A 27,995-nucleotide genomic window follows, 5' to 3' on the forward strand; every position below is an offset into this window, starting at 1 on the left:
CTGGTAGTGATGTTGTTCACGTCATTTGTCTGAAAACTAAACTTTTGTTTATAATGATAATGAATATTTTATTTTTCGCAAAGAAAAGTGCTAGATTTAATTATATAAAGCACAAGTAATGTGAGAATGATCGTTCAAATGTATAGTTGCAATAGTCATAAGAGAAAACAGTTACGGAAAGAAAACTGTTGTATTCAGCAAATTACATAAATGTGAATATGGAAGATTTAGCTGGAGCTGTCAAAAAATAAGATAAAGAGAGTATCCAAAAGCCCATCCCAGAATAACAACTGTGATGTCACGCGCAGCATGTTTTTCCCATTGGCTGTGCCTCTCGTCTCGAGAGCTTCTGGATGCTAACATTAGCACTGCAGTTCGAAAATGAGTTTGAAACTCTGGATCTTCAACTTCCTGCAAGTTAATGGCAACGTTTAAACGTCCAAAATATTCGGAGGTGACGCAAAATGCTGAGGAGAGAAACATCTCGATCCTATCAGGAGGTAATAAAACTTATGTGTGAAATGCAGTTAGATCCATACTATTAGCAGTTCCTGCCTTCGTGTGCAGTTTACGAGGACATGTCACATGGCAGCTAAAGTCATGTGATAACCGCTACCGCTGCTGCTCGGTTTATAGTACTCAAGAGGAACAGTTATGCTGTGCATTATATGACACTTTCAACGAATGTGGTACAAAGCAAGCTCTAATAAACTAATAAAATATTTCTTTTTTAGCGAATGTCAGTGAAAGCAGGTCCCGTAGTAGTGTGGGAAAATACATTTTATAAAGCTGCATTGAGTTAGATATAAGATTTGCTTTATGCTATTTTAATATTATTTGCTTTATGTAGTTTTTAATGTAAACTAAAAATGTGTTTAAACATTAAACAGATCTCCATGCTAAATTAAAAAAGTAATGTTTGGAGTCACTTTTTGTTGCATTGTAGTTCAATGGTGAAGACTGTGCTGGCTCACTCAGCCCCTACCAGAATGATGAAGTTTCTGAAGTGGAACATGATGAAACAAGCTGTGATCCTTTACCAGGTATGCACATTTCCCCAAAAAATATGTTTTTTATTAAAAAAATAAAATTCTGTTGGTTCAAACAAATTTTACTTTGTTGCAGACGAGGACGTTGTGGACACCAATCTAATGTCCATTGCCTTCAACAAAGCTTGCCTGAAGAATGTCTTTACAGTCATCCTTGTTCTCATTTACTTGATGCTTAGTACAGTAGCTGCATTCTTGGCCTACCAAACCATTTCAGACTTTATGGAGAAGCTCACCCATCCAGTGATGTCTGTTTCATACAAAGAGGTTGAGGAGTTTACAGCACCAGGTAAGCTAACGCCCCATTCAGACAGCCAGTGACCAGCAGTAGCAGAGCGACGTGATCTCATTAATTTCAATGGAAACCTGGCGACTTCCGGCGACACGAGCGAAAGTGACCGTTGGCGACCGTAAGGGCGTGTCCAGCGATGCGAGAAAGTTAAGAAAAGTTTAACTTTATGTGAACTCCACTGCTTCGTTTTCTTTGGTAGTCGCTCCCAAAATTCGCTCAACATTTGCATAAAGTTAAACTTTTCTTAACTTTCTCGCGTCACTGGACACGCCCATATGGTCGCCAACGGTCACTTTCGCTCGTGTCGCCGGAAGTCGCCCGGTTTCCTTTTAAATGAATGAGATTGCGTCGCTCTGCTACTGCTGGTCGCTGGCTGTCTGAATGGGGCGTCATTGAAAGAGACGAGCGACACACAGCAATAACATTGCTGGCTGTCTGAATGTGGCGTCATTGAAAGAGACGAGCGACACACAGCGATAACATCGCTGGCTGTCTGAATGTGGCGTAATAATGCACTGATGTTTGACAGGATGTCAGGATCTGTATATTAACAGTGTTTTCATTGTTTGTTTGTTTGTGAATAGGAATCGCTTTGTATCCTGGAAAGGCTCAGTTATTGAGTTGCATGCATCACTTTCATGACAACATTTCACCTCCCCTCGCATCGGGCAGCCGAGAAGAAGGCAACTGTATAATAGAGGAGATCATTTATTATGGGCCATATTCAAACCAGACACAAGTAAGTGTTACATCTTTCTCTCTAGCTATTTTTAGCACATGGTACTACTAGTAATAATCTGTGTGATGTGTTTGTGGCAGAAGCGAGCCATGGTGGTCAGGGGCCCGACTGATGTTAGGAACCGAGAACTTATATTCCTGCAGTTCAGTCGTAATGAAACGGAGGAAGATTTTAGCGCAATAAGCTATATGATTTTTGCCAAATTTAGTGATATGCTTCAAAGGTACATTTGTACAGAAAGATGTGTCATGTTTTGCTGGCTTGTTTAGAAACAATTAACACCCTAATTTGTATGAAATATGTCATTTTCTTATCAGTTCAGATAGGGCTGCTTTTATGACAGATTGTGAAAGAAACTATTCATTGTGGACCTTCTCTGGAGGATTTCGGACATGGGTCAAAATGTCTTTGGTCAAGACGTCAGGCAGAGAACATGAATCCGTGGAATTTAGGCAGGAGGTAATATGTTTTTCAATACTATTTAGAATTTACTATTCTTTGCCATCTTTAACATATGAAGTTTAACTAAGTATGTGAGGAGCATGGTCATGTAATCTAACCAATCTAATCAGCGTGATGAGGTCTCTATTTATAGCAGGATCCATCCAGACTTATTGCTTCCCAGCCCCATCGCCTTATTCTCAGCTGGTATCTATCCCAGTTAAGGAGGGGGTTCCAGCTAAAATTTTGTGCTCTGGGCCCAGCACGCCAAATATGCTTTATTGTCATACTTGATTACATGTTTATGTAAACTCGTGAAACAGTAAAATCAGCATAGCCATTGAGGGAAAACAAGCCTTTTTTTATTATTCACATTAGTTATCTACCAGTATAGATTTTCTGGTGACTGGTTCTTAAAATATAGGCTGCTCCCTCGATATACAGTATTAATATTTAACATTATTTCAGTCCAGCGTAGTGAAATACATCGATAAGAGGCCTCCACAGGAACAAGCCAATGAACTTTTCTTTGTTGTGTTCCAATGGCGAGATCCATTCATACAACAAGTTAAAGATGTAAGTAAACACTAAACATTATAACTCCAGTGCATTTTTCTTTATTAAATTATTGTTCTGTATTGTTTTACAGGCTTGTTGAGAGTCTTTCTTGTATAAGAAACGCTAATACAAATGAACTTGACAGCATTTGCTATATCTAAATAAACATGCCTTATGTTTTCTAACAGATAGTCACAGCAAACCCATGGAACACCATAGCCATTTTGTGTGGCGTGTTTATGGCTCTATTTAAAGCAGCAGACTTTGCCAAACTCAGCATTAAGTGGATGATCAAAATTCGTAAGAGACACTTAAGGGCAAAAATGAAAGAATTGAACCAAATCAGCTAATTCTTAAAAAAAACATTATTTTTATATGACAACACAACATTTGAATACTAAAACTGGGGGTTTTTAATTTCAAACTTGTATTGTATTGTATTGTATTGTATGTTAAGTTTTAACTGGACTATAGATTTTAACCTGACATTTCTAAGGTAACTACTGACAGTGTTTTGAACAGTGAATGTTGTAGCAATTTTATAGGGCAAAGTGTATATGGTTTGTGACACTGAAATATTAACTAGGCTCGTTGGTTAGCATCCATTCTCTGTGAGATTCAGGTTGTTTAAAGGGGACATATGAAGAGTTTTGTTGCAAAACGAGATAAATCCATTTTTTAACATTTTTGTCAAAACATGTTTATTATTATGTTATCATGTTATTATTTTGTTTTATGGTGCTACTTAGCTGTATTTTTTAAGCTATGAAGGTTTAAATCAAAACAAACCAACTGCAGTTGCATTGAAATCAATTGGAATGCACAACCTAAAAAAGAGATTTCTGAACAATTAAAAACACGGTGGTTATCTTGTTTTGCATGAAACTCTTCGTATCATGAAAATCTGAACTTTTCCATGATTAAGTGCTATAATTGGGTCCCCAGTGCTTCTATCAATCTAGGCAATGTGAAAAGAACAACCCAGTAACTTAGTTTTGATAAACACTTTTTTCAAAAATAGGTCATTGAAATTTGTCTCCCCTTGTGATGTCAGAAAGGGATAAAACCGCCCCTTATTCTGCACTATCCAACCACCGCACTGCCATTTAGTGCAGAGATCAACTCATTTGCATTTTAAAGGACATACCCAAAATTGGCACATTTTTGCTCATACATACAAAGTGGCAATTTTAACATGCTATAATAAATTACCTATGAGCTATTTTGAGTTAAAACTTCACATATGTACTCTGGGGACACAAAATATTTATTTTACATTTTAAAAAAAGTCTGGTGAAATGTCCCCTTTAATAGATGACTTACACATGTGAAACCATAAACAATGTGAACTACAATAAGGCTTTTGTAATAAAAAAACAACTTATTTTTTTTTGCCTAAACATTTCAAAGGGATCAATAAATGTCTAGTTTGTTACTGTCTGACCACTATAATGCAAAGCATACATGATGATGCAGCAATTTTCTTAGGGTCAGAGGTGATATGTCCTGGCTGCTTTTTAACCTGTTGCTGTCAATGTGAGCAAGAAATGTTTTATTAATTTGATACATGTTGTATTACCAATATGAATTGTATGAAATGTTTTAACAACATGCAGAAGGGATCCGGTCATAATGAATTACTTGATGATTTCTTATAATCAAATGACTTGACAAATGTGTTAATATCTTTATTTTTTTATTGATTAACAGTGCATTTTTAATTACCCAGATTGTTAAAATAAATCTGATGATGCATCAGGAATAAAAGTATATTGTTTTATCTATTGCAATGTGAATTTTGGCATAATGTATAAAAATACACTAGCAAGCATCCGTCTCTGTGCAAACAAAGATTTTAACCCAGTTACTTGAATCTACATTAACCATTCCTTATATGTGAAAATTGTGGAATATACTTTTTGCGGCATACGCATGGAATAAAAAATGAAATACTAAAGCATTCCTTGTTTGTTACATTATTACCTTATATTTAACATTTATTTTATTATTATTTTATTAATTTATTAAGTAGATTAAATTATCAAGTTATCTATGGGGCGGTTTCCCGGACAGGGATTATTAAGCCAGGACTAGGCCTTAGTTTAATTAGGAAATATAACCAATTTTAACACACATGCCTAACTAAAAACATTCGTTGTGTGCATTTTGAGGCAAAACAAAGGGTACTGATGTATTTTAAGATGTGTCAGTGCAATTGTTTTCAGTTTGGACAGCTCTTACATTTATTTTAGTCTAGGACTAGTCTTATCCCAGTCTGGGAAACCGCCCCTATGTAATTTATTAAAACTCTTATTTGTCTTTTTTTTGTGAATAATTACTTCACGCGCACACTATTTTCTGTGTGTTGCTTTTTACACCGTTAACTGGGGACTTTTACGTCAAAATAATGGCGGCCATTTTTAAATTTACCGTTTGTTTCTGTACAGGAGCGACACATAACGTTGCTAAGAAGGTTGAATGTTATATAAATAGACATTGTGTTTTGGTGGAAATCCGAAGAAATGCTTTCTCCGCTTGAATTAAGAGGTATACGTATAAACCAAATTTGTTTTTCGACGCTTTTGTCTTAAAAGCGCACATTAAAGTCCACGAAGTGAATGGATGCTAGAAGGCAGTGTGTTAGCCTAAATGCTAAACATCTGCACATGCAGTCACCGATATGGTTAGATTACTCATTCTGCAGATGTTTTATAATGCATGTACCGTTTAAGTAATAATGAAGACATTAATGAAGCAGTTTAACTCAAATCATTGAGTACAGTTTTGTTCAGTGGGTTGCATTTAGCCAATAGGCTAACCAACACTTTCCAAAAACGTAAACAAAGATATTTACAAGAAAAAGCTAGGGAACACTCAAGTTAGTCATTAGATCAGTTTAACAGGTTAATCTAATAATATATTACTAAATAAGTTTTCTGTCTTATGTCCACCCATTGTTAAATTACATATAAAGTTATCTTTTTTAAGAAAGAAGTCAGTGCTGAGAAAAAAAACATGCTGTGCGTTATATCGCTCAGTCTGCATTTGCATGAGAAATTAAACTTTTCAGCAAGATGCCAGCAGCAGAGTAACGTTATTTAAACTATAATAAATATTTCCTTAGTTGTAAAATGTTGATTATTGTATACAAGTCACAGTACAACACTATAGTGATTAAGCTTTTGGCACAATAGCTGCACTCTCAGCATACTGCATGTAGTCTCGACCCAGTGCTGTCCCAGTTTTGTGTCCTCTGGCATCCTGCACTGGAGCCAATAACATTGACCTTTCTCTTGATAAACTGGAGGTGGAGTTTGACTAACCCCATACATTGCTTTTACAATCCAATCTAATGTAAGATTAGCCAGAGCTATTTAAGAGCTGTTGCAGCATGAAATAAGAACTGGCAGTCATCTAAAAGCATGTATCAATGTTGTGACTGGGTACATTTTGACATTTTAAACATGATCTCTCTTGGTGAATTGATTAATACCATTTATTTTTCATATCTAAATGCAGAACCCTGTTTATTTGTGGTGGCCTGAGACACAATAACATTCAACATGGGAAAGGAACAAAAATGCATCCTTTGTGAAACTGTGTACAGCTCCAAACAGGTAAGCTCAGCTGCTTGGGCCAACACCCTATCTCGGGCCTTCTGTAATGTGCCCTGTGGAAATCCAGCTAAAGTCGTTTTTTTGTAATTTGTTGTTTTCTACATAAAATCATCCTACATAATGTAAAGAACATTCTGTGCAATGTCACAGGCAAATTAATTCAATTCATTTGAAGTCATTAAGTAAAATCAAAATTTAATGCTCCTAATCTCATAATTTGATTGTGACTGGATTTCACAAACAAGGTCATGTTTAACCTGACTATTAATGTTTGTAATAAACCATTCTTTTTGCACCCATGTAAGTGCCAATCTGATCAATCTAGCAAGTACTGTTAGGTGTTCTGTTATGAGCAAACAGTAATCTGCTAGTTTAATGTGATTTGTGTAACAGTCAAATCTTTAAATTTTTACAGTCTTATTTTACTTACTATTGAGATCTTGTATATAAGTTAAATGCATGATTACTGTAAAAATGCCATAAGTATCATAATCATGTTATATTTCTCTTAGGAGATGGAAGAGCACATGAGAAGTATGTTGCACCACAGGGAGCTTGAGAATCTGAAAGGCCGGTAAGAGCTCATTTCCACACCAATGTGACATTCTTGGTCTCACTCATCAGCACAACAGCTATACTGCCAAATTCATATAATATGATATATGTATGTATGGTGTTTTTTTCATAGGTCTGACTTAGGGAAGATTTGTAAACAAGTATCTACTTGTTTCTTTAGCTGCCACATTCCAAACTCATTGCAAGCACACATAACATAATAACTGTTTACTTGAAAGAGTTTCCCCACCCTTGCAATAAAACTGTCCAGTTACACAAAAACAAGTTTACTAACAACTAGTTCTGGCAAATTTAGTCGGAATGAGCAAATTTTCAAAAATAAGTTAGTTATATTTTGACATTCTCTAATAAAAAAAATTCAAAACAATGTATGATTTGTTGAAATCTGACGAAAAATGACAGAGTTACACCTGTTTGAAGTAGAGTCAGTAGTCAATTTTGAGAAAAGTCAAGTTATAGAAATTTAAAGATTCAAAAACGAAATCATCGCATCCATACCTTAAAATCACAGCTAAAACTAATAGATTGGCACACACAAAGTCAAAAACAATATCTATAGGCAAATGAAGAGTTTGGTTCCAAAACGCGATAAACGGCATTAAAAAAAAAAACGAGTTATCGCCAAAATCAGTATTGGATCAGGTCAGTATTTAAAAGTAAATTCTAAATTTTACGCAAAATCCAATATCCGTCGTGTTATTCTGTCATCTTTTCTCATTTTTTTCCCAAAACGCAATAAACGCCACTCCCTCTTTTCTGCAGAATGCAGTAAATCCACTCAACAAATCACAGCGCACAATTCCATGCATTGTAAATAAACAATGGCGGCGTATTCCTCACGGAATCCTAGTTTTCCTCAAATTGTACTCCATGATCAACAAACAAACAGAAACAAAATAATACTTTGATGGAATTGATAAACCTGTGGTGTTTTTTGTTGGGAAAGAAACATGCCATCAAAATCTAAACGCGAGAGGCACTAGGGAGATGGATAAATGCTGGTTGCTTGTTCTCTAGACAGCTTCAAGCTTCTGTCATGCTAACACATTGATCCCAGAGGATCTTATGAAAAACTTTCCATTATTTTACGCGAAGCCAACAAAAATCAAGCAGGACCAAAACATTTTACAGCTGATCACTGTGAAAAAAGTTCAGCAACGACGTTTCAAGTATAACAGCAGCAATGACAGTGTTCTTAATATGACAAAGTAAGTGTTTTGATTAATGCCATTAATGTTTATTTTTTTATCAGTGTATACCACTAGTCAACTAACTGAATATAACATGGCAAAGATGAATGCACATTTATATATTGATTCAACAGATTTATAGCGTTTTGGAAAAAAACTTGTCATGGATTTATTGCATTTTGTGGGAAAATCAGTTTTTATAATAAAAAATCAAATTATGGATTTGAACTTTTAATGTTATTATAACCTAAAGTTGCTATGTAAAATAGTAGTTTTCATCTAGTCACTTTCCTGGTATAGAAAACACATTTTTACCGAAATTAGTCAAAATGGATTTATTGCGTTTTGGAACCAAATTCTTCAAATATATGTTCAACTTTATTCTTTCTTTTATTGTTTGATTGACATTGAGACAGACATATAATATAATGTTATAAACATCTAAGGATCTAATATAATGTTAAACATCAGATATTCTACATTTGACATGCTTCAAACGTTTTTTACATTATGTACGATGATTTTATGTACTAGAAAACTGTAAATCACAAAAAAGACTTAAGATGGTTTTCACAGGCAGGGTCACATATCATAAAAGTGAGGTCCTTGACATGTCATGCGTGTGCAATTTTAAGAAATCCATTTTAACATTGATGCATTATGGAAAACCTTATGGATTTCAAATCTCAGGACTGAAAATATGCCCATCTCTTTATAATTAATTAAAAAATTCTTAAAGGCCGGGTTAAGTCATTTCCGACAATTGTTTGTAAACACATTATAAAGGTTAGAAATGTATTGCTGAAACACGTTACAAAGTCTGTGAACAATGTAGAACTAAATTGTGAAGTTACACAGTTAAACAGTCTCCCCAGAAAAACGCAATTATGCAATTGCATGATTCATCGCATAATCAGCCAAAGTCTGCATATTTTTGCCGGGCCATACTTTTTCAAATACGGTGCACTTTTGCAGCATAAACTCCAGATTTCCGTGCCCAAAATATGCAGTGCTTGCATGACTTCATAAACCCCATATTTTCAGAGCAAAAATCAAATATCTAGCAGAAAGTTGAAAAATGTTGCATTTACTTCACACAAGCGCAGCCATGTCCCCTGTTGCCATGGGAATGTTATGAAGTAAGTGAACATCATTGAAAAGCTGCAAAAGTTCCCGCAATTTTTGCAAGTTCCCACAATTTCATTGCATAAAATTGCATAAATTTCCCGTATAGTCCATCGTGCAAAATCAAGGATTTTTGCCAGCAACAATCACAAAAAAACTTGTTTTTCTGGAAGGACTGGTTAACAGTTTTTCCTTATTTCTGAGTTCAGGATTATTTAAGCGGGGTTAAAAGGGTGGCTCAATGATGCACCAGAGCCACCAAGCATGGCCCCGCCCCTAACACAACAACCTTGGGCATCCAGTCAGGTTGTAGCCATATTTGAAAGTTGAGAGAGACGGCAGCTTTTCTGCAAGTGGGTGTGGTTTCAGCACTAACAGTGGACATGGGCTTACCATTTGAGAGTTGAAAATCCTGCCTGTTCTTACAAGATCACTTATTTTATTTACTTGACATTTTTCGTCATTCAAATTTGTCTTGGTGGTTGATAACACATTTTTCTGTGGTGTGACAAACTAAGAACACATTTAATATCAGACTATACGTGGTAATCACAAATGACTGAAGGGTCATAATAATAGCTGAAAAAAATTGAAAAGGTTTGAGAACCCTGAATATGGCTATGACCTACTATGCATGTGTATTGTCATGCACGTGTCTTATCTGGTCAGCGGGTGGATAAGTTGAGGCAGCTGCCATAACTTGGGAATATATATAGGAACGTTAGGGACAACTGACAAGGCCGACAAATGACAACCGACTCGCTCATGTGACATGTAGATCTTTGGAATGTGAAAAGTGAGAACAAGATAATATGGGTAGTTTATGGAAATCTAAAGTCTACAGGACACATACCTAAAAAGTATATATTTTTTAAAAGTTTTTAAAGCTTTACCGTCTGCCTCCTCTCCTTTTACTGATTTTTGTAAGATAAATGTCATACGATGTTTAAAGCATATTAATCAGAGAAATTTAGATTATAAAACTAATGAATTAATAAAATTATTTAGTTTTATTAAAATTAACTGAAGAACATAGGAATAAACTAAAACTTTTTTTTAATATCGAGATGCATTTGGCATTTTAAATCAGAAATAATTTTAAAGTCTGCTGACTGGAAAATGGCAAGCTGCCATGACACCATTTTTCGAGGTATAGACCAGCTGCCAACAGCAACTTTCTACATATCACCTCACGAGTTTGGCACTACAGAGAGTAGCCAAGGGTGGGAGGGTCTTGAGCCATCAACTGTTGGTGGCTCACGTTACAGCTATCCCTGAAAAGTCCCGCCCCACTGCAGTCCCAGAGCGCAGAGGTTGGAGGAAAATTGGGGGAATCCAAAAGCTCTCCCAACCCTTGTCTCAGAGCACAGCGGACTCCATCATGACAGCGTGCTAGGGCTCAGCCGCTCCTGAGAGGGTGCTCAACCCTCTTGTGCCTAAAACCTTCTTATATCCCATCACCTCCTCCTCTCGCCTGGTTGTTCAAGACCTGTTGTGAAGCCCTTGAAGATAGACAGCAAGATCAGGAAGATTGCACTTTTTCTTATTTAGTAACTTAACTTTATTTTTGAACTCTTATGATTAAAAAGTCAGTTTACCTCCTGATCTCTTTGAAAGGACTTTAATCAAGTTAAAAGCCATTTTCAAAAGCAGTAACTATGCCTGTAGGCAGTATTGAGCAGCCTTTGTCCCCCTCGATTCCCAGGGACTGCGGACATGAGTGCCGGGTCTGCGCCGTAACGGTTGTGAGCCTGACCGACTATGCTAGTCACATCTCCAGCCCCATACATAAACAGCGCATTGAAGATCAGAAGCACCAGACCTTAAACGAAGATAAAGATGAAGAATACTTTGACAAGGAGTTTGTGCAGCTCATTGAGAAACGCAAGGAAATGATCAGGTGAGTCTTCATTCTGTTTGTTTCTACTTTTCTTGGCAAAGACATTGATTGGAGATGCAGCTGGCCTGCCAGTCATCTGGTGATTCATTCTAAAGCTTTAGTTAAGGTTTAATACGCTGTCAATTTGTCAGAAGCTTGTATTTGAGGTCTCCTTCCCTTAGTGTTTTAGTGATCTGCTTGTAACATTTGCAGTTCTATATTAAACTGTTTTGCAAACAGGTCTGATACTGGAGTCATGTGTCAGGAGCCCAAAAACAGCCATGACAGCACACTTGCTCTCTCACATTCTTGGATACATACTACACCTTTGCCTTCATGCTAACCAACCCTTAAACAGTATATGATCAGCTTGTCTTTAAATAGTCTTAACTATTTATATGAACCATGTTGTTTAAGGGGAAATTAAACATTTGTTTTTGACACGCAGAGACTTTGCGGTCCTTTATAGGTTTGCTAATATAATTAAGTCTCATGTTGTGTTATTGTGAATTAAACAGATTTGTTCTATACAATTGTTCTGGGTTTTGAACCTCAAAAGCCAAACATAGGTAAACTTTGCAAGTAAATTTGCTATTTAGTTCTGTGGAGCACAGTAAGATATTCTGAAAGTGAATGCGTATTGAGATATGGTGGGGAATGTCAGTGGGTCATCAGCAGCTGTCATCCTGTCACATGCCAGACTGTATCCCACCATACGACCCCCTTAAGCTTAAAGGATTAGCCCACTTTCATAGAAAAAATGTCCTGATTATTTACTCACCCCCATGTCATCCAAGATGTTTTTCTTTCTTTCTTTAGTCAAAAAGAAATTAAGTTTTTGATGAAACATTCCAGGATTTTTCTCCATATAGTGGACTTCAATTGAGCCCAACGGTTTGAAGGTCCAAATTGATCCCAACAGGGTCTTATCTAGTGAAACGATTGTCATTTTCGCAATTCATAATTTTACTTTTTAGCCACAACTTTTCGTCTTGCACAAACCCTGTGATGCGCAAAGTTGTTGTTTTGGAATGACCCTAATTAATGTCTTTGTGTCAGTTTATTGTTTAAAATGGTCCATAAGTGTGCATTTTGCGTGTTATGCATGACCTTTCGACGTAATTATTTAAGTAAAATCATGGACGCGCATCCCATGCCTAGTGCAAGACAAGAAGTTACGGTTAAAAAGAATTTTTTTTGCAAAATTGATAACCGTTTTGTTAGATAAGACCTTTACGAGTTGTGGCATTGTTAAAGTCCCTTTAAAGATGCATTAAAACTGCAATTTAGGCTTTTAGACCATTGGGCTCAATTAAAGTCCACTTATGTAAGTGTAATTCTTTAAAAAGATAAGACCGTGATTTTAGCAGTTTATCTTACATGTCCATAAAGAAGGGTATTTATATACAGATTGTACCAATTTGTTAATTTCCCACACATATTTTGGACATTATTTTTTATTGCATATTTTATGTTTGACTGTGTCAACCATTTTATTGATCAGAAAAGAGGAGGCTGCTACAAAGAAGGCTAAAGAGGAGCAGGACAACCTGAGGAGGTGGCATGAGCTACAGTCTCAGTGGCAGGCACCAATGCCTTTAATGCAGCAGTATGGCAATTGGGAGCGACCCTACCCTAACTTTCCTCAGTTCTCCAAAAGGGGCAGAGCCTCCAATTGGCAGAATACAAGATTTCCATCGCCTAACCACAGCAGGTGGCCTAACCCCAACCGACAGATTAGATGTGCCACTTGGCATGCGGAAGGGCCTCCTGACTTTCAGAGATGGGGTTCCATGGAGCGACAGGGAGGAAGTTTGCATAACCAAGGAAACTTTTGGGGTGGTAGACAAGGTGGATATGGGGTCGTCCCTCCACAGTTAAGAAATAAGTCTCACTGGAACAACAGTCAGTTTAATTTCCCTGGCCAGGGACAATATATGTCACAGCCTAGGCCCCTTAAATCTCCTTCAGGAGAGCAGCAGAGTTCATCCACAATCTCAGAGGGTCTGCTAAAGAGTCCGCAAAGTGTAGAAGAATCTGGCGCGGAACATGATCTCAGCAAAGCTAAGGGTCAGAAGTCAGAAAAGGTTCACCGGTGGGCACCATATCCACCAGCTAAGCTTGGGGATCCTTCATTTCAACCTAACCCTCCAACAGGCTCAGAAAAGTCAGATGTGGAAAACTGTAAGGCACAAAGTTTTAATGAGGACAGCCAGGGCTTGATGTCCAACACAGACTGGTGGCATAAATCCACAGAACCTTACCAGGAAAAGAGTGAAAGCAGTCCAAACCAAAAATGTTCTTTAAAGAACAGTAGCAGTACTAGCTTGGATAGTTTGACCAACTTGTCCACTTCCACTAGACAAACAGAGAAGTCCTCTGAGCATGCTAGAACTGGGGCTTCTTCCACACCTATTTTAAAGACTAACCTTACACAAGATGAAAGTAAAGACTCAGTCAAGGTCAGTTCCAAAAATTCTAAGCATTCCCATTCCAGCTCAGAATTGTCACAGCATGCTACTTCTAATGCAGAGAAAGAGCAACTCCTGTCAGAGATGCTGCGAAAAGCCAAAAAAACCTTGCTGAATAGAAAGAGCTCTATTGACACATCTGCCTCAGAGAACTGCCTTAAAGAAACAGAGACTGTGCCTCACAATGAAGAACCTCAGCAAGTTGGGAATTTAGATCAGAACCAGAATAAGAAAGCACATGAAAGTAAGAAGAAACTAAACAAGCACAGGACACGAGATAGGAAGGCTTTTGTTGAGCATATCAGCAATAACAGAGAACAGTTCCCCACTTCAATTGAGGCCTCAACAGAAAATGTGTGCAATGATATTAGGCCATCTCTCCAGTCTTTGCAAGTTAGTACCTCCACAATGGACCAGGAAGATGAGGAACAGTGTGGTAAAAGGGAGGTAAACCTTGACTTGCCAGTCGAAGATCAAGTCATGGACACTTTTGATGAAGGTTTGGGTTCATTTGGTGAGGGGGTATCCATCAACCCATCCCAACCAACAGCAAGCGGTTCTGTACCCCCATTAAGTAAGCTTGCCTTGCCTGCATGTCTCAAACGGGATATAAACCGCCATATGGGCACCAAAGGCAAAGCACCAGCTCGTGAACCCAACTTGAATATTGCCAGACGGATTAGAAATTTGAGTGGCACGCGAAAGAGCGAGACAGAGAAGGACTCTGGACTCAAGCCCACCTTGCGGCAGCTCATTAGTTCCTCTTGCTCCAGACGAAATGTCAACTGGGACCAGGTTTACCAGGAAGTCAGTCGTAAGAAGCAAGAGCAGGGCAAGGGCTTACCAAGGTACTGCATGATTTGTTTCTTACATTGTAGAGTATTTTAATAAAGTTTCCAAAATGCTTCATTTATATCCTATTTTCATATTTGTCCTAAATCCTTTTAGATTCGGTATAGAAATGGTGCCCTGTGAACCGGAAGGTCAGAACCCAATGGAAGAAAATGATGTTCCTCTTTGTGAGGGCTTTCAGTGGGACTCTGTATTAGATATCAACCAAATGTCTCTGCATTCCCGCAAACGTAGCCTGTCTGAAAGCAGTGTGGTTAAAAGTGGATCTTCTGGCACCAGCTCCCTCCTCAAAGCTGTGGACACACTGAGAGACTCTTCCATTAGTGGCCCTTTACTGCAAACTGAAAGAGAAGAGATACAAACAAAAGATCATCTGACGAATCAGTATTTGAAAGGGCACCTTCAGGGTCCCGAGGATATTGAAGGAGACAGTGGTTGTACCTCGGAGACTGAGCTAAATGACACACAGGGAGTTGGCAAGAAACGCAGAGCACCTGGGGTAAGCTTCATATCTTCCACAATGGGCAGAAACACAACAGATTTGTTTCCAACCAAGTGAACAGCCTTGCTATTTTACTATATGTACCCCATCCTGGCAAATTAGGTAGAATGAGCAAATTTCCTTTAATATCAAGCAAGTCCAGCATATTTTCTCTTATTCCTGCATGTTTTAAAATCGAAACCACGCGCAAGTACTTTGCTTCTGTTGAACACACATCCTTTGTAATAGGAAAGATTTAGGAAGGTACACCTCTCAGAAAATATACAAATAAAGATCATTTTAGATGTTGAATTATTGTTTGGACCATTGGAATCGAGGCTCAATGTACTTATTTTTATGAAAACCTCAAATTCAACTAAAATCGAAGCCTGAAGCTCAAAGTTAGACTGTGCATATTCTGAATCATTTAGACAGCACAGGTGCATGATTTTTGAAAAACACTTTGGAAAATTGAGTCGGGCCGAGTACTAAAACACACTTGTAGCCAATCAGCAGTAAGGGGCATGTCTACTAACCGACATTGTTGCCTGGGTTGTGTATGTGTGGGGTGGGTCTATCATAAGAAGGTCCAGATTTAATTGGGGTAGGGGTGTGTTTGTTTAGGTGATTTCAAATATCAACAATGGCTTTCAGAGATCATGCACCCCGCCTTTAAGAGTCCTACATAGACAGCAACGCAACAAGAAATAGCACTTTTTAAATCAATCATATGGAGTCTTAATAAATATGTGATTTATTTCTAAATAAATCAATGTGGGTGCTCCTGTATAGCTCAGTTGTAGAGCATTGCGTTAGCACCGCAAAAGGTCATGGGTTTGAACCAAGGGATCACACGTTGATAAAATGTTCTTTGTAATGCACTGTAAGTCGCTTTGGATCAAAGCGTATGTCAAATGCATATGTAAGAATAAGGTAATCGATACAGATCATTTCCATCATCTTATTTGCTGTTGTCTTTTTTATTAGGATGTTTTGTCTCCAGAGATTCCTAATGAAGATAGGAAAAGTAAAAGACAAAAAATCAAGGGTAAGAAAGGTAAAAAACAGCTCTTATTTACCAACAAAACCTACATAGTTTTCTTATGTTGGGTATTTTAATGTGCCTGTCTTTGTTTTGATGTACAGAGCGCTCTCAAGTGGATCAATTGCTGGCTGTATCTCTGCGTGAGGAAGAGCTTAATACCTCTCTACAGGCAGTGGATAACAGTCTTATTCAGGCACGTGCTGCCCTTCAAGCTGCCTATTTGGAGGTGCAGCGCCTGCTTATGGTGAAACAACAAGTAACGACCTTATTTATAAGTATTTATTATTGAGAGTCATTCAGAAAAATGAATGTTTGTACTTTCATCTCTCACTGTGCTGCCACTCGCTTGTTGGATTTTACAACTACAAATCATTTTACAGGTGACGACTGAGATGAACTCTTTGAGATCCAAGCGAATTGAAATTCTACAAGGAATGCAAGGTAAACGAATAAAAAATAGTGGTCATGAATCAATTTAAGAGAGTTATATGAACCTCAAGATCATGATGTCCTACTTGATTTCAAATCATAATCCCAGCTTATTTATTATTAACTTTTTCAGGGGAATTTGATTCACAAGAGCGACAGAATGAGACCTTGACCCCTTCATCAGTCCAGATTTCACAAATCAACCCCCATTCCCTAACTTCAGCTGCCCACGCAGTCTCTCCCTCCACAACCTCCCCACCGCCTGCTACCATCAAACAGGAGCCCACCTCTCCCTCTAAATGCACCACAGAGAGCAATCTTGTCAAGAGCCCACCCCCAGGACCCCATAGTACCACACCTGTCCAAACGGTGTTTGCAACTTGTCAGACAGGTGAGTTCCAATTGTGCAATACAAATCTCAAAGATATACATCGCTAGCAGTATAAGAAGATATGATGCTTATCTATGTGTCATTAAACACAGATACTAAGTTCAAGTACAGCCGCATGGACTCCTCCCAAGACAGCACAAGCATATCTCCTACTACAGCTCCCTCTGCAGATCACAGACTGCAGCCGTCTCCAAACACAGAAAATCATCAAAGTGCTCAAGAGGGGTTACCCAACCCTGCTTCCGCACCCATGTCTGAAATACCCATCCCCAAGCCACAGTCTCCCGTCATTCACGCAGAGACTGGTCCTGTCAAGCGTGTTCGGAAGCTGAAGAAGAGAAAATGTCTTAGGAAGGCAAAGGGAGATGAGCAAGCTCAAATCAGTGATTCGGAGCTCGATGCGGAGCAGCCCATCCAACGACCTGTTCGAAAGCAACGACCCCAACGGAGATCCAGCCGCATCAATACCTCACCATGCACCTTGCAAGAGAAAGGGGAAAATGCGCAAGTGTTGGTTACCGAAGCTTCAAAAGGAGACTCGGAGGAAACCGAGTTAGCGTCACAGCCAATGAATGACGCTCACGACTCTTCTTCTGAACTAGAGATGGTAGAGCTTCCTCCTCCGGCACCCATCGATTTTGTCGATCTGGATACGTCAGATGCAGATGACATGCCTGAAAAGAAAGCAAAGGAGTCGGGCACAGCTGACAACGCAACCACAGACCCCCAAAATCTTGCCTGTAATGAGGTCACTTCCACCAGTGAAATAGGCAGTAGCAGTAACATCAAGGCTTGTGAAAGGTAAATCTTAAGTGTTAAACAGACTCCTACATTTTTTTATTTCCTATACACAGTGAAAGTCACCTAAAACATGAATTGTTTGCACAAAGGAAAAAATACAGTTTTTAGTATTCCAATACTTATTTTAATTACATGATAAATTAAAATACAGTTAAAAGTGCAATGTTTAACTTTTAGAAGGATCTCTTGACAAAAATGCAATATAATATACATAACTATATTGTCAGTGGTCTTTAAAGACCCTTCTAAATGAACTGTATTGGTTTTATTACCTTAGAACAGTGGTCTAAGCTATTTTTTTCATGAGCCACACTGATAGGTCAGGGTCAATAGGAGAGCCGCCTTTACCGCAAAGTATCAAAATGCATGACTCTGTAAATGCATGAAAAACGGAATAATTGATTAGCCTTTTCAGTTTGTGCACTACTTGTAAGGATCCAAGAGTTGATCTTTTAAAGATTTAGGGTGTTTTCACACCTAGTCCGTTTGAGCCCTCCAAATGCTCTCAGAGCAGTTCAGGGTGTATATGTAAACAAACCAAGTGATCTCAGACCCCCCTAAAAGGACCCAAAAGTGAACCGAACTCAGACCACTTCTGGAGGTGGTCTGAGTACGGTTCGCTTTTGGGTTTTTTGTCGAACGATTTCTTTTTGATATGTGAAATCAATAAGGTCCCGGTCCGTTTCGCGTGTGGTTTTGACATTGTATCAAAATAAACTGCTGCACAGAAAGCTGGGGTCTGAGTTCTTATGAAGTTGTGATGTGAACAAGAAAGGGTCTGAGATCACTTCAGTTCTGAAGAGGACCAAAAAAAAGAACCGGGTCTTCTTTTGAGTCCACTATTGTGAACACCAAAAGGACTGAGGTCACATTTGGCTAGTCCCTTTTCTGGTTCACTTAAAGTGAACTGGGTTTGGGTCTTTTAAAATGAGCTATATGTGAAAACACCATTAAAGCTTGGTTAAAGAGATGATCTTTGGCACACATTTTGATAGCCCTCTGTTTTTTTTTCAGTGAAATTAAATCATCCTCCACAGTGATGGAGTCCAAGGTGCCCTCAGGTATGTGGCATTCTCAAAAAACACAAAAAATTTGTGATGTAATTTTGTGGCTCTATAAGGCACATTTTTCGTAAACATGATGCACTGCATGAACAAAACAAAAATTTTGGAATGTCCCCCTTAAAAACATGGTTATATCTTCCAGTATTTCCAGGCATATCAAATATTAATGCAATACCATACAATACAATTTTGCTTCCATCTTTGTCACAGCAGCTTTGGAAGGGCCTTTTTCTGTTCCAAAATGACTGTACCCATGTATATAAGTCATGATGGGTTTGATTAATAAGTGTTTAGCTCAAATCCTGCAAATTATACCATTTAGCTGGGTTCAGGTCTAGGCTTTATGCAGACCTGGGGCCTCATTTATAAAGCGTGCGTACGCACAAAACAGGGCTGGAAATGTGTGTTCACCAGTTTCCAAGCAAATTTTGTGATTTATAAAAAAACAAACTTGTTGGGAGAATTGGCTTGCAGGGTGGGATATTACGATGATTCATGTACGCACACTTGCAGGTGATCTGTGATTTATAAAGGGAACATTGCTTTGTTTTATAAGTCTTCATAATTTTTGGTGTATGCCATTTTTGGCTTTTGTGCGTACGTAGACTTTTAGTAAGAATCCTACGCACAGTTTTATACATAAGGCCCCTGGTAAGTTCTTCCACACTGCGCATAGGGCCATTGTCATGTTGGAATAGAAAAGGGCCTTGTCCAAACTGTTGCTGTATTGTTAGCAATAAGATTTGTGCTCACGGACATACCTAAAATAGTCAAATCTGTTCAATAGAAGGGGGTGTCCCAATACTGTACATATAGTGTATGTCATATGATCATATGTCTGCACACTACTCTGGGTGTGTGTGTTCATGGGTTTACTGTTCACTACTTACCAGGATGGGTTAAATTTTAATTATGGGTTACCATACTGGACAGTCACATCTTTTTTACGTCTCTTTGCTTGATAGCCATATGTGCATATGAAACTTGTAGTTGTGTCGTCGTAGCTCTGTACATTCATAGCAAATGACCAAATTAGAATGCTAATTCAATCTGCATACAAAAATAGTTCACAAAGGTCCCAACTTACTTTTTATGGGCAAGGTATTAGTGCCTGTTAATGTCTGGTCAGACACCATTAACCTCCGCCTCCATGAGTGACTGCTGTGATAACAGCTCTGAGAAATTAATTTATATACTAAGTCATGCCAGTGCTCTATAGATGACTAAAATTAAACATGTTGGCCTTTTCACATGTTGAAGCTTCACAACTAAAACTCGCAGTGACAACATATAAGCGTAATCATTTTTGTACGCAAATTCAATAGTTGAATTTAGTTCAGGGGTGACAGTGATTTTATTTAAAAATCATGACATTGATAAAATATATTTTTTATTAAAGTGTACTTTTTGAATCTAAAGCATTACTATTACTAAACCCAAAGAATTCAACATTAGTAGCAGCATGTTACACTTCCAAGACCCTACTATATTATCATTACATTAATTTTCTATAGCTAGAGGTGAAAACAGGTCTTCAACAGTGTTAATGTTTCACAAAAATTGCTGATATGTACTTGTGTGTGTGTGTGTGTGTGTGTGTGTGTTATCAGATTTATCAGACCCAGGGGAGGAGGAGGGGCCTACAGAAGGGCAGTTTGAAGGCCACCAGGAGGCAGTGAATGGCATGCATATCCATAATGGACTGCTGTACACATGCTCAGGGGACCGCACCATACGCGCCTTTAACCTGATAGTCAGTCCCTTGTATTTTTAGCTACTGTATAACTGTAGCTCAAAAACAGGTCTCATTCATTGTTTCATCATATTCACATTACAGAGCCGTAAGTGTGTCGCTGTATTCGAGGGTCACACCAGTAAAGTGAACTGCCTGTTGGTGTCATGTGGAGGTGGCTTGCAGCAGCGCCTGTACTCAGGATCGAGTGATCAGACAATCCGCTGTTACAACCTCAAGGTCTGATCCACACTGATGATTTTGTATTTCATTTTGGTCTTAAAATACTATGATAGCCTTTCTTTCTGTCTTTTTAGACTACCGAGTGTGTGGAGCAGCTGTCTCTTCCACATCGAGTGCTTTGTCTTCATAGCCGATGGAAAATCCTTTATGCCGGTCTGGCCAACGGCTCAGTCGTTTCCTTTAGTCTCAGGGTAGGATTTGTGCAATAAACCAAAAAGCCATTAGAGGGAGTGTCTTATTGTGATTTTAACCACATGTAAAGGAGTGTTAGGCATGACGTTGAGTGTCCCTTTAAAGAAAAAAAAAACCACGGTTTTTTAATATTTTACTATGTTTTTACCTCAACTAAGACGAATTAAGACAAACCCTTACTTTTTCAATCGTGTACTTCATTTTTGCGCAGTGCGTCATGAATGTGTTAGCATTTAGCCTAGCCCCATTCATTCCTTGGGATCCAAACAGGGATGAATTCAGAACCCACCAAACACTTCCAGGTTTTCACTATTTTAAGACTGTTACATGAGTAGTTACACGAGTAAGTATGGTAGCACAAAATAAAATGTTGCAATTTTTTATGAGAGCTGTGTTGTATGGCGGAGGAGCACTTGGTTTGCGGCACTTTGACCTCTGGTGCAGTAATATCATCACTCCTGACTTGGAAGTTTGAGTGAGTGATGGTGTTGCTGCGCCGGGGGTCGAGGTGCTGCAGGCTAGGTGCTCTTCCACCATACAATATGGTTCTTATTTTATCTGTTTGGATCCGAAGGAATGAATGGTGCTAGGCTAAATGCTAACCGTGGGTTTACACCAGCCGCGTTGGAGGCGCCAAAATCACGTCTACCGTGTCTACTTCGCCGCTTGAACATTTTGAATGCATTTACGTGTCTAGAGCGAAGTAAACGCATGGAAAAAGCAAACATTTGATGCGCGTCAGAGGCGAAATCCGCTTCTTGTGGGAGGGGCAAGTACTATGCGGTTGTCTGTTTGCAAGATGGCTGATGTTGATCGTGCATTCATTGAGAGAGTTACCGGTTTGTATTTGGTCGCCTTACTATAGGGGGAAAATAGTTTAAAAAAATGGCGGGAAGGCCGCGTGTTGATAAACGTCACGTGACTCAAAAGTGAAATGTGTATTTACAACTTTCCAGGTTGACCAATATCCTCACTGACACTCTTTCAAGCGAGGTCCTTTTTATTCCTGTCTCTATAGAAATTAGAACTTGTGTCGTATAGCTCCGGGTGACTGCTCACGGACAATATCAAGCGTTCCTCCATGTTGAATCAGTGACTCCGGGCGGAGCTGCCGCTACAACAGCAAGCAGGCTCTTGATTGGTTAACGTGGCGCGAAAAAGTTCAAATTTTTCAACTCGGCCGTCAAACGCAAAATGCACAAAAAGCAGCATTCGAGCGCACCGCGCCAGACGATCAATTTGCGCCACTCGCGTGAACAAGACGCGCGAATGAGGCGGAATTGTGTCTACCGCGCCAAACTAGATGCGGGAATGAGGCGAAATCACGTTTTACCGCGCCAAACGCCTCATTCGCGCTGGGAGACCTCCAGACGTGCTTCAACGCGTCTTCACATTGACTTGACATTGAAATCACTCGCGCTTGACGCCTCTACCGCGGCTGGTGTGAACGCAGCATGACACATTCACGACGCACTGTACAAAGATGAAGTGCACACATTGAAAGAGATAGGAAGGTATTAATTAGTCTAAGTTGAGGTAAGAACAAAGTAAAATATTGAAAATCGGTGGCGTTTTCCTTTAACTTTGGTCAAATCACTGAAAGGCACAATCCATTGTTTAAAAATTTGGGCAATATCAATATGATACAAGATAGATAATCAGATGAGAAGTAATTTCGTTGCAATGTGTGATCATTTCTCATATCTCCTGTAGAACAATAAGCAGTTGGACGTGTTTGAGTGCCATGGCCCACGGGCTGTGAGTTGCCTGGCAACAGCTCAGGAGGGGGCTCGGCGTGTGCTCCTAGTGGGCTCCTACGACTCCACGATCAGTGTCCGAGATGCTAAAAATGGCCTGCTGCTGCGTACTCTAGAGGGCCACACCAAAACCGTGCTCTGCATGAAGGTGGGGCCTTACAATAAAAATCATAAACCGCCGTTTCGGTTATGCCAAAGATATTTAAAATTAACAAAATGCTTCACTGCTATTGCCATGAATGCAAGACTTGAAGACGTTGCAAACATGGCGGTGCTGTGATGCAACGTCCTTAAAAAGACGCTAAGTACATGGTGTTTCTTCTTTGTAGGTAGTCAATGATTTGGTGTTCAGTGGCTCAAGTGACCAGTCTGTACATGCACATAATATACATGTAAGTACCTCATTCGTCTCCCGTCTCTGACTCAAAATTTTTAATCAAGTATCTAATTGCTTCCTGTATACCTCTGGCTTCTCAGACTGGGGAACTTGTGAGGATCTATAAGGGTCATAGTCATGCAGTCACCGTGGTGGCCATATTGGGGAAAGTGATGGTTACCGCGTGCCTGGACAAGCTGGTCCGTGTGTACGAGCTCCAGGTATACATTGTTTTGGTTGGCAAGCAATGTTAGGCATCTGTAACGTATTAAATTGGCAAAATGCATTGTTGATTCTGATGAATTATGTATTGTTACAGTCTCATGACAGACTTCAGGTTTATGGTGGGCATTCTGACATGGTGATGTGTATGGTCATCCACAAGAGCATGGTGAGTACATCTCAAAAACTTACCTTATGCCTTATTGGGGTTTATGATTCTTTTTAAGCATTGATTATTTTCTCAGATTCATTGATGGTGTATTCTCTGTTGCATGATCTACACAGGTTGCTATGACGGGAGTGTGCGAGCTGTCAGATTAAACCTGATTCAAAACTACCGCTGCTGGGTAAGCAAATAGACTGTCACATACACCAGAAACTGTGTTATCAAGCAGCAGTTGGTGATAAATCTGTTGCATGAATTGCAGTGGCACGGCTGTACTCTGATCTTTGGCGTGATGAATCACCTTCAGCAACACTTGCTGAATGACCACACCAACCCAGCGCAGCAGACGTTCAAATGCCGCTGGAGAAACTGCGACTCCTTCTTCACCACCCGCAATGGCTCCAAACAGGTACAGTAGCAACATTTAATGTTTAAGATTTGTACCCTGTTTACAGAAGGAAAGACGCAGATATTTCCCTGCGGTTTGGCCTCTCATTTACACAAAAAAACTGTTTTTATCACAAAAAATTAACGTCATATGAAAGCCCTAAGTTTACAGTTGAAAGAAACAGAAGGTCGCTCGTGTTATTTGTGTCAATTCTGAGAATTTTTATAGGCTTGCATGGCTTTATTCCTGTTTCTGCACTGCCGCCCATAGGTTTGCCGTTTAACGGTGTATTTTTGCGGGTTAATGTAAATGACAAGTTTTTTTGAAACCGATGTTGTGTGCATGATGTTGTTATTGAAAACGAAGATGGTAAAATGAAGAGTTTCGTTGCAAAACGAGATAACTCCGTTTTTTTTTCCAGAAATCAAATTTTTTGGTTGTGCATTTCAATTAATATCAATTCAACTGCAGTTGGTTTGTTTTGATTTAAACCTTCATAACTAAAAAAAATAAAGCTAAGTAGCACCATAAAACAAAATAATAACATGATAACATAATAATAAACATGTTTTGACAAAAATGTTAAAAACGGATTTATCTCGTTTTGCAACCAAACTCTTCAAATATTTGTTTCTCTAAATAACCGGCTATGTGTAAATGTGTTCTTGTTAAACTAGTTTGAAAAATGGCAGGGCCCAGTTGATTTAGTTTTGATGGTTATATATAGTATAGGTACATTTAAGCTAGATTCTCTTTTAGGTCTACAAATAAACATCATACTGTAATTGTGTGAGTTTTGTGAATTGACTCAAACACTTTGACAGCAGATTTTTTACGTCAACATCATAACCTTAAATGTGCTCAAACAGCTAATTTTATGTCCTTGTTTACACATCGTAATAAAGGGACACTCCACTTTTTTGGAAAAATGCTCATTTTCCAGGACCCCTAGGGTCAAATATTAGATTTTTATAATTTTAGAATCCATTTAGCCGATCTCCGGGTCTGGCGTCACCACTTTTAGCATAGCTTAGCATAATCCATTGAATCTGATTAGACCACTAGCATCACACTCAAAAATAACCAAAGAGTTTCGATATTTTTCCTATTTAAAATTGTACTCTTCTGTAGTTACATTGTGTACTAAAACCGATAGAAAATTAAAAGTTGAAATTTTTTGGCCTATAATGGCTAGGAACTACGCTCTCATTCCGGCGTAATAATAAAGGACTTGGCTGCCGTACCAGGTGCCCGAAAATAGTCCCCTGCTATTGAAAGTTACCAAGGTGACTACTTTCAGGCACTGCGTAATATCATTGCGCCTCCTGCAGCCATGGTACGGCAGCAAAGTCCTTAATTATTATGCCGGAATGAGAGCATAGCCGTATCGGCCTAGAAAATCGCAACTTTTAGGTTTCTGTCGGACGATGTGACTATAGAAGAGTCAAGTTTTAAATAGGAAAAATATCGAAACTCTTTGGATATTTTTGAGCGCGATGCTAATAGTCTAATCAGATTCAATGGATTATGCTAAGCTATGCTAAAATTGGTACCGTCACACCCAGAGATCGACTGAATGGATTTCAAAACGGTAAAAATAAAACACTTATTACGTAAGAATGTGACAAAGTATTTTCTGCAGACAATGTCTATTATTTCAACTAATGATTAGCCATTAAGTTATTTTTATTAACTTGTTGTAAATAATAAATCTTGTCTTTGTAGGCTGTGCATACTCACATGCAGAAGCATGCAGAAGAAGACAGTAAAATGGAGTCATGAGGGGCCAAGGGAGTTTGCATCACATACGTAAATCTCCTCTTTTCCCATATTGGGAATATCTCATTCAACCCTCACCAGAGGAGCCCTCTTCATGGGCATGTTTTCATATGAGCCATCAAATGCCAACAACTCCAACTTAGACGAAAGACATTAAGACAAGTAAAAGACGATCACCTGAAGAATTTTAATTTGAAAAATTAAGGAAAAAATTGAAATAAAAAAGTGTTTGTGCTGTCTATGTGTATTTGTTGGCATTCTGATGGGAGGAAATCTTTTACCTTTATATCCACTCTGTTAAAAGCGCAGAGTATGTTTAAATCTTTTATACTGACGTGGCATTGCTCTGATACTCTCCTTCACGGGATTGATTTCTGCAGTATCAGACAGAAGTTCTTCTCGTCTCTCATCTGATCATACGTCGTATTGTCAGCTCTGAGATTTACTGACCAAATAAAGACAATAAGTCAAACTGTGAGAAACATTTGGGTACCAGGCCGCACAGCAGAAGAGTCACTGCAGATCCCTCAGCAGAACACATGTAGCTCCATCATTATTGTGAGTCCGTGTTGTATAAGGTTGGAGTGAGTTAAGAAATTATAAAACTAACAGATTTTAGTAATGTAACATCAGGCTTTACGAGGGACACCTATTTTTCACATTGCATCGTCCAGAGATTTCTTTCTCCAGTTTCATGGGATTATACGACTGAATAAATCATGTTTTTACATTTCAATTGGGTTGCCAGATAAAAAAGCTGTTTTAGATAAGGGCATGTCTGGTTGTTTTCTTTTTATTTTATGTTCATTTAAATGTCGTTGAGTGACTTCTTTTTTTCTCACTATTTGGGATTTTTTTCTTTTTGAACGTAAATTCTTCTTGTTTTACTTTTCTTTTTAGTCGCTCACTAAAGGTGAAGCGAAGTTAGAGGATTCAGGCGTGCAGTGATAAAAAGATTGCAACTGAAATGGGTTTGCTGTGCTGTTGAGGGACTGAAATGTAACAGTTGGTGTGTAAGCCTTTAAGAACATAGATGAATGTGTTTTAATGGTCAGTGTCAGTGTTCCCTTTTTTTGTGTTGTAAAGGAGAGATTTTGTTTGTAACTTTTACTTTACAGTTGAGAGTATTTGTCTTGGTGGGATTTGTAGTTTTAAGAAAGGACAAAAGAAAGGACTCTGTAGGAAAGGACTTTTATTTTGCTGTGTGTATGAAAGTTGCAGGGGAGATAAACATGGGAGGTGTTTTATGTATGAGTGTTTTACCTACCATGCCTTAATTCTTAGCCCCTATTACCAGCGATCACATTCAAAAACAGGCCTAACATATCAAATAAACTGCAAGATCATAATGTCATAACAATACAGCAATTTACAGCAACATCTGTTATCAAGGAAAAAGATTTAAGCTATTTTCTGTACTACTTCTGAAGTGTTGTTTTTTTAAGTGTTTTTCTTTATTTTTTTTGTTTTGTCACATGATATTTTTTTCTTCCCATTATAACCTTTGAATACGCAACTCGGCTCTTTGCTATAACTGTGTTGCTGAGAAGAGAATGCGGCCTTCTGGTATTCCCAAGTTTCTCACACTTGTTCATTTCAAATTGTTTAACTGCTATAGACGTTTTGTACACAGAAAAAAAACAATAAAAAGAGACTTTGCCGACTTGTCAACATTTCTGACTTTGTTTAAAAAAAATCTGCTTTTGAAATGTGCAAGGTATATTTTATAGGTCTCATATTATATTTAAATGCAATATTTTGGAGATATTTTCATCTAATGGGGTATAAATTGGTGTTTTTTTAATTTAAAGGGGACCTATTTTTCCAAGGTTTTTGGACATAATGTGCTGTTTTGATTCTCTTGTCAATGTGAGGTCACATTGATAAAGCTCCGCCCACTTACAGTCCTGCATTACTATAGTTTCCACCCTCAGTGAGTTGTACTCTGTCCACTAGACACTATTGTTTCAGACTGTATTAATCCTAACTGAAAGCACTCACAGGCTGAATCCCAAACCGCCTACTTCCATACTATATAGTATGTAAAAAGCGCTACTTTGCATACTATATAGTATGGAAGTAGGCGGTTTGGGATTCAGCCATAGTCTGTTTGTAAGGAAGTGAGGAGCTGTAGCTCATT

The 27,995-nt window shown here is 38.5% G+C and overlaps 2 protein-coding genes across 5 annotated transcripts; both read left to right on the forward strand.

Annotated features, from left to right (window-relative positions):
- The first annotated feature begins 119 nt into the window (after positions 1 to 119).
- On the forward strand, positions 120 to 5,039 carry LOC141365314 (proton-activated chloride channel-like). 2 transcript variants are annotated; one of them, XM_073869515.1, is made up of 8 exons: positions 120 to 500; positions 947 to 1,043; positions 1,126 to 1,338; positions 1,926 to 2,080; positions 2,161 to 2,303; positions 2,398 to 2,539; positions 2,990 to 3,097; positions 3,268 to 5,039. In XM_073869515.1, exons 1-8 carry the CDS (start codon positions 465 to 467, stop codon positions 3,427 to 3,429), a joined length of 1,056 nt encoding a protein of 351 aa, XP_073725616.1. In that variant the 5' UTR covers positions 120 to 464; the 3' UTR covers positions 3,430 to 5,039. The 2 variants fall into 2 exon arrangements, with proteins under 2 accessions (XP_073725616.1, XP_073725617.1); XM_073869516.1 differs by lacking the exon at positions 120 to 500 and adding an exon at positions 617 to 689.
- A 431-nt stretch (positions 5,040 to 5,470) lies between these two features.
- LOC141365316 (zinc finger protein 106-like) lies at positions 5,471 to 27,518 on the forward strand. Of its 3 annotated transcripts, none has more exons than XM_073869519.1 (22): positions 5,471 to 5,626; positions 6,599 to 6,696; positions 7,209 to 7,270; positions 11,293 to 11,487; positions 12,971 to 14,785; positions 14,886 to 15,288; positions 16,258 to 16,327; positions 16,417 to 16,579; positions 16,704 to 16,756; positions 16,878 to 17,135; positions 17,228 to 17,936; positions 18,951 to 18,997; positions 20,611 to 20,753; positions 20,838 to 20,972; positions 21,050 to 21,166; positions 22,881 to 23,072; positions 23,254 to 23,316; positions 23,402 to 23,521; positions 23,620 to 23,686; positions 23,793 to 23,869; positions 23,951 to 24,097; positions 25,802 to 27,518. In XM_073869519.1, exons 2-22 carry the CDS (start codon positions 6,643 to 6,645, stop codon positions 25,856 to 25,858), a joined length of 4,947 nt encoding a protein of 1,648 aa, XP_073725620.1. In that variant the 5' UTR covers positions 5,471 to 5,626; positions 6,599 to 6,642; the 3' UTR covers positions 25,859 to 27,518. The 3 variants fall into 3 exon arrangements, with proteins under 3 accessions (XP_073725620.1, XP_073725619.1, XP_073725621.1); XM_073869518.1 differs by having other exon boundaries at positions 16,417 to 16,571; positions 16,696 to 16,756; XM_073869520.1 differs by having other exon boundaries at positions 16,258 to 16,318; positions 16,417 to 16,571; positions 16,696 to 16,756.
- The last annotated feature ends 477 nt before the right edge of the window (positions 27,519 to 27,995 follow it).

Source organism: Misgurnus anguillicaudatus, chromosome 7, assembly GCF_027580225.2.
Source record: "Misgurnus anguillicaudatus chromosome 7, ASM2758022v2, whole genome shotgun sequence".
Taxonomy (NCBI): domain Eukaryota; kingdom Metazoa; phylum Chordata; class Actinopteri; order Cypriniformes; family Cobitidae; genus Misgurnus; species Misgurnus anguillicaudatus.

What these genes read in the sequence shown, in the direction of transcription:
- LOC141365314 (XM_073869515.1), top strand. Translation starts at nt 465, where the DNA reads ATGCTGAGGAGAGAAACATCTCGATCCTATCAGGAG. An exon ending in CATCTCGATCCTATCAGGAG is followed by an intron (nt 501 to 946) that starts GTAATAAAACTT and finishes GTTGCATTGTAG; the next exon opens with TTCAATGGTGAAGACTGTGC. An exon ending in TCATACAACAAGTTAAAGAT is followed by an intron (nt 3,098 to 3,267) that starts GTAAGTAAACAC and finishes GTTTTCTAACAG; the next exon opens with ATAGTCACAGCAAACCCATG.
- LOC141365316 (XM_073869519.1), top strand. Translation starts at nt 6,643, where the DNA reads ATGGGAAAGGAACAAAAATGCATCCTTTGTGAAACTGTGTACAGCTCC. An exon ending in AACATCAAGGCTTGTGAAAG is followed by an intron (nt 17,937 to 18,950) that starts GTAAATCTTAAG and finishes TTTTTTTTTCAG; the next exon opens with TGAAATTAAATCATCCTCCA. An exon ending in TCGTTTCCTTTAGTCTCAGG is followed by an intron (nt 21,167 to 22,880) that starts GTAGGATTTGTG and finishes TATCTCCTGTAG; the next exon opens with AACAATAAGCAGTTGGACGT.